General features: G+C 41.1%; 1 protein-coding gene across 4 annotated transcripts in view; it reads left to right on the top strand.

Moving 5' to 3' along the window:
* Window positions 1-216: 216 nt before the first annotated feature.
* kcnh7 (potassium channel, voltage gated eag related subfamily H, member 7) overlaps window positions 217-6,000 on the top strand; it is a 70,402-nt gene continuing 64,618 nt past the window's right edge. For 3 of the 4 annotated variants that reach the window (XM_044344880.1, XM_044344879.1, XM_044344878.1), the window contains exons 1-2: window positions 355-1,201; window positions 2,157-2,387. In XM_044344880.1, coding sequence (XP_044200815.1) covers window positions 1,126-1,201; window positions 2,157-2,387 — 307 coding nt within the window. In that variant the 5' untranslated portion in view covers window positions 355-1,125. The other variant, XM_044344881.1, reaches the window with a different exon arrangement.

Below are 6,000 nucleotides of genomic sequence, written 5' to 3'. Positions count from 1 at the left end.
GCAGTGTCAGTGGAGCCCTGGCACATTTGATACAAACAATGTGATGAAAGTAAATCGGAAACTCGAGGCTAGACAAGACATTTAAAACACGTCCGTTCAACCTAATCGTGGCCAGGGGCTGTCCCTTAATGAGATAGGCGATACACCTGCGCGCCCTGCCCTGACGTCAGCCCTTCCCATTACCGCTGGGCGCGTGACTCAGAAAGTAGTCACAGGTGCGCCAAAAGTAATCACTCATTAGTGTCCAAAGTAATGTTTCATTACTCTTAGTCGTGATTTGTTGCCATTTTGTTTCAATAGGCTGCTACTCTTCATCATTTGCATCATAAAATCAAAGTAATGTGAGTACTTCCAGGAGGAGAATCACTTAAAAAGCTGCCTACATTTTACCTGCTGTGTTGAAAATGAACGGAAGGTAGAGTTAGCGTGAAATTAGACAGATAATACAGGTTAGAGGGTAATTAAATTGTGTATACTACAAATTATATAATCCCCTCGTTACACAAAGCAGGGAGTAGCAGGCTGAGCTCACTGTAACGCGTTACAAGTACTCCGTTACCTTCCAGCCCTGCCCCTACTATCTCTCCGTCTGCCGCTTTGTCTACGCATCCATGTGGGTTTTTCCCTTCGCAGTGTCTGTGTTGCGCCTCTCCGGTCCGTCAGCCTCTCAGCCATTGGCCTCAGAGACCATCAGTCTTCTCTTCACAACAATAGACCCCCAACGCGCACACACGCACAGCCACTCACGCACAGACACAAACGCGCACAGCGCTTTCGAGGAGCGACGGTGAGATGTTGGTTAAACTGCGGTTTACCGACTCCTTTCTTTCCAGCTTCACATCGGCAAGGAGCGCAGGGAAGCCTCTGCGATGCGCTCAACCGGGGACGCATCGGAGTTGAAATAAGGGAAACACGGGGGGTCGGGGGTAAAAAAGAAAAAAAAAAAAAAAGCAGAAGGGGGAGATTTTCTTACGAGGATGACTGACTGGTGACAAAGAAAACGGGGAGCCCCTCTGGCTTCGGTTGTCGCCTGCTAGAACTTGACGGAAGGCGTTTTGGGGGACTGGCTTGCTCTTACTTGGACAGCCAAAGATTTTTTATCATCATTATTTTTGGAGGAGAATCATGCCTGTCCGGAGGGGTCATGTTGCGCCACAAAACACATTTTTGGGAGTAATTATTCGGAAATTCGAAGGACAAAGTGAGTGCCTTTTCCTGGTGTCCAGTGTTTGTGTGGGTGCGCTGTATTGTGCTGCCTTCCTTTTGTGTCCTGCTGCATCCTTAGAATACTTAATAATAGCTTAATAGGCCTTTTGGTTATAAAAACCAGGCTTGTGATAGAGATTATTAGACTAATTCTGTTTTTCCAGTGATTTTAATAGAGGCTGTATGTTAGAGAGCCATGAAAAGTAAGTTAATTATCCAGTTACCTTATCAAGCACCCGGCTTGTTTTATAGTTCTGTATTGCTGGAGTACCTCTTGTACTCTTCTACTCCAGTGTAGTTAAAAAAGCTGCATATGAGAAACAAGTATTGGATTACTTTGAGATTATATCCCAGGATTACCTCAATTGCCCTTATAAAGCCTCCAGTTGTGTGTAGTTTCATATTCTCAGTGCTTTGTTGCCAAACACCATGTTTGGAGGCCTATTGGATAAAGCAAAGGAGTAACTCATAATCACTTGTGCCATAAATCTGCTCTTACAGCTGAAAATGTGGGAAAACAGGCTCACGTCACTTATTATTATTTTAGCTAAAATGCGGAATAGTAGGATTCCCCAAACAAAGAATGTGGTTTGCGATGCATGTAGGCTACAATGGACAAATTCTATTTTTCAACAAAAGAAAGTGCTATAAGCTTCATAAGCACATAATTTATTGAACAAGTTTAATAAATCCAGTCTGCTTATAAAGTATTATTGTTTATTCACTGAGCTGAACAGCTGAGCACCTATATTTCGGGATGCAATGGAGGATAATCTCAAACCTATCCCACCCACCTATTTTTGTGAAATAAAACATTTTACATCATCTCTCATATTCCTCTTTATATATTTATTACTTTAATAATAAATGATTGAATATGTTTAGGTGATGTTCTCTCATGAACAAATTAACGTTCTCCCTCCCTCAATTTCTCCTCTACCCCTTGACAGATAAGAAATTCATCATAGCCAATGCCCGGGTGCAGAACTGCGCTATTATCTACTGTAATGACGGCTTCTGCGAGATGACGGGCTTCTCCAGGCCGGATGTCATGCAGAAGCCGTGCACTTGTGACTTCCTGCACGGCCAGTTCACCAGTCGGCACGCTGTGGCCCAGGTGGCCCAGGCGCTGCTGGGCTCAGAGGAGCGCAAGGTGGAGATCACCTACCACCGCAAGGATGGTGAGTGCTTGGGGACTGTCTTTATGGGCTCAGGTGCAGATTGTGACATGAAGCTGTTGCTGTGGTCTTACTTTAGAATGTATGCTGCTTTCACTCCCTCTCCAAAAGTAATCCCCATGTTTTGGTCTCTTTTCCACCATTATAGACTTATAAGAATGGCTGAAAAACACTCAAGATTTGTGTTATAGTGTTTGAATTTTGTTTTTGTTGTGTGCTGCACAAAACAGAACCACCTGCAGTGTTAATACAAGATACGTAGATGTGTGAAAGGTGACTTTTACATTGTCTAACACTCAAGGTACACAGTGGGTAATTTTTAGTTCTGAGTCGGCTTTATCTGGAGCATTTTGCAGCAGCAAATCACTGAGGGCACCCATTTAGAACCCTGAGGGGGGGAGCAGCCGCGAAGGTTTCCTTTTGCTGTGAAGTCCAGTTTTGAAGTGATGCAGTCGCTGGGTGGCTGGGAAAGATGTTCATTATAGCCAGGGCACCCTGGGAAGGATGTAGCTCACTTCCCTAAAGACTAATGGGGAGATAGTTCACATTAGAGGGTGCGTGCTTTCACTGTTTGGCCTCTCCTCCTCTTACTCTCAGTTCTCATCTTCCCCAAAAAAAGAGAATAATTTCTGTGCAGTGTTGTATAAACAGATGTTACTCAGCATCTATTCAGCCACGTTATCTGACGTAAACATTTTAACATACCGTTAGTATTCACAGACCTGACAACTGTCTGTGATTGACTATGACTGAACATCCATAGTTTAAATAATCTATTGGTGTGCAAATGCTACTTATGAATACTGCATGCAGATCATGACTTGGCATGACAGCTGGTATTGTTTTGATGAGTTACAAGGCGAGCTCCAGAGTGAAAGTTTAAACCAGTCGCATCAACTGTGCTGGTTCAGGGAGAGTTCATGTAGTGGGCTCTACTCTAACAATGACATATGTATTCATGTGATTAAACCTCCTTGCATAACAGCTAAGTGCTGGTAAAGTTTCACTATGGCAGATTTAAGATTTAATAGTTTTATAAGGCATATGTGGAGATCACCCACATGTGCTCGGTGTTTGAGTTGTTTGTTGGAGGACCGCAATGGAAATAAACCATTAGGCCCGCTCTATCTTTTTTTTTTTTTTTTTTAATCACTGATGATTGTTGATACTGCAGTGGAGTTATAGTGAGCTTTTAATGATGATCAAATAAAATCGCTCAGCCACCCACTGTTAGAGCCATGCGATTACAGTACATAAAGTATACTGTATTTTGGCAAAAGAGAAGAAGAATGAAACCATTCAGTCCCATGGTGCACTTTAGCTGAGCTCATCGGCTACAGAATTTCTTTTTCTTGCGTGTTAGTTATTGCTGCAGAAAAGAAAAGTTTGCAAAAACAAATGGAATAGTTTGTACTTGAGAGCAGTATCCAAAAGTGGTTATTTAGCTATTTAACAGTATACAATATTAAAACATCCTGTTAAACGCCTGAAACATTCTCAGTAACATCTCAAATATATGTATTGTTTGCTAAAATATTGAACGGTAATTGCTGAGTAAACCACTTCCAAAAAATCCTGTATAGGCCCGCTGCTTCCTGCTTGTTCCCACCACCTAGCGCCAGGCGGAGTAACCAAAGTGTCACCATCTTTGGCTCCTGATCTGTGGAAAGAGTTCAAATTTAACTCTGCTCACAGACAGACAGATTTTTTCATGGATAATGAAACAAGATGCTGTCAAGGGGATTTATTTTGACATTTGATGTGTGATAGGAGCTCTGGATCAGTGGCAGTGGTTTGGTCTTTAAAGATTGATTATGTGTGTGTGTGTGTGTGTGTATGTGTGTAATTCATAGTTATGCAGGAATGAGAAGCCCCAGAGGGAGAGAGGTGATGTAGATTTGGTCAAAGACGGTTCACAGAACAGTTACAAATGATAGTATCCTTGGAGACATAGATGTGTGAGGTCAAAGGTTGAAAGAGTGAGATAAAGTTATAGAATAGGCAGAGTGGAATGTCAGCTTTGTTTTCAGTCTCCTTGAGATGGTCAGTATGCAACCCATAGCCTTTTTTTTATACTGTCTTTACTGAACTTTGAGTAGCCTGAAAAGCACCATAGTAACTGGATAAGAGGCTTGATCCATATCATAAATACTACAGTTGCCCTTTGCTTTCCAGTGTATGAGATGAGATCCTGCCCCTCTAATGGGAGTTGCAGCATGTCTTATTTTATGTTTGCCATAAATTTCACACAAATTGTCAAAGAACATTTACTGAAAGTTCCATTTTGTACAAGTTTGTACTTGACTGCTACTTTTCAGAGGGTCATTGACATTAGTAGTTGTAGTTACTTTGAAGATTAAGATTCTGGTAAATAATTTTTGGTTGCAGAAATTTTCTGGCAATAATTTGATGATTGATGATGAAATTTTCATCAAGACAGTTTCTTTAACATATCAACAACTTTCTTGTGTGATAAAAGATGCAGGTTCTCCAGATGTTCTGTGGAGGTATTTTTAAAAATCAGCACACTGGAACCATTAGTGAGCACTCCTATTAGTGAACAGTATTGCTTAAGAACAAGATAATGTTATGTTGAAACCTTCTGGGAATATGTGTTGAACTAATTAACTAAAACAAGCATGTTCTTTGAAGGCTATAAGACATGTTAGTAGCAGAAAGCAACCTAAAGGGGAACATGAGACCAAGTGCTGTACTTTCACTTTTTATGCTTGAGCACATTTTACTGTAAATAGTTTGTTGCTTTTGGTTGACTTAAGTTCAGAATGGAGGACTCTCGCTCAAAATAGAGTATTTTTATACTGTATTATTGCCGCATTAAAGGATTTAAGTACTTTAGACTTGACCATAACAGGTCTGATGTCTCTGTAGGCCGGTGTATTGTCAGCCAAGCCAAGCTGGGGGTTCAGTCTGCATCGATCCGCTGAGCAAACAGCATTAATGAGGACACAAATACCTTCATGTTGCATTGATCTTCAAAACCGGTGCATTGGAGAGGGGAAATCAATGACGGCCAAACGCCCTGCCTCCACTGGCGTGCCCACAGGAGACTTGGATAAAAAGAACTGGAGGGCTTCTGACTGTCGGACCCTTCAGCGGGGGAAAAGGCCTCATTACCATCCTGTATCCTGTGCCTCTAATTACCTCAGTGTTTTCCTCTCACCTGACTCAGAGCGTCTCCAGGGAAGGTCATACACCTGTTTTAACAAGACAGACTGCTCTTATAATCTTTTTAACGATAAGCAAGTATAGCTGTACAGTTAATCATGAGTTATCATGATTTTATCTTTCCAGTTTCCACTTTTAGTAATCATGTCATCTGGGGACAATGAAGTGTTATATTTATGTACCTTTTAAATCTTCATATATGTATTTCTACTACTTCTACTACTTTTTACTTCTTCTAGTATATGTAACCTTTTATAATCTTTTTGAAATGCAATAGTAATGAACAAAGTGAAAAAGAATGGGCCACAATAAGACTAAGGCAGTACTAGTTGTCTTACTTTGAGCAATACTGCAATAAAAACATTGAATAAATGAAAACCAGGTCAACCAGACATCCAAGAAACTGAAGCATGAAATAAATTAAGACTAA

Source organism: Thunnus albacares, chromosome 24 (genome assembly GCF_914725855.1).
Source record: "Thunnus albacares chromosome 24, fThuAlb1.1, whole genome shotgun sequence".
NCBI classification, from domain to species: domain Eukaryota; kingdom Metazoa; phylum Chordata; class Actinopteri; order Scombriformes; family Scombridae; genus Thunnus; species Thunnus albacares.
This window is presented reverse-complemented; position numbering and strand designations above follow the sequence as displayed.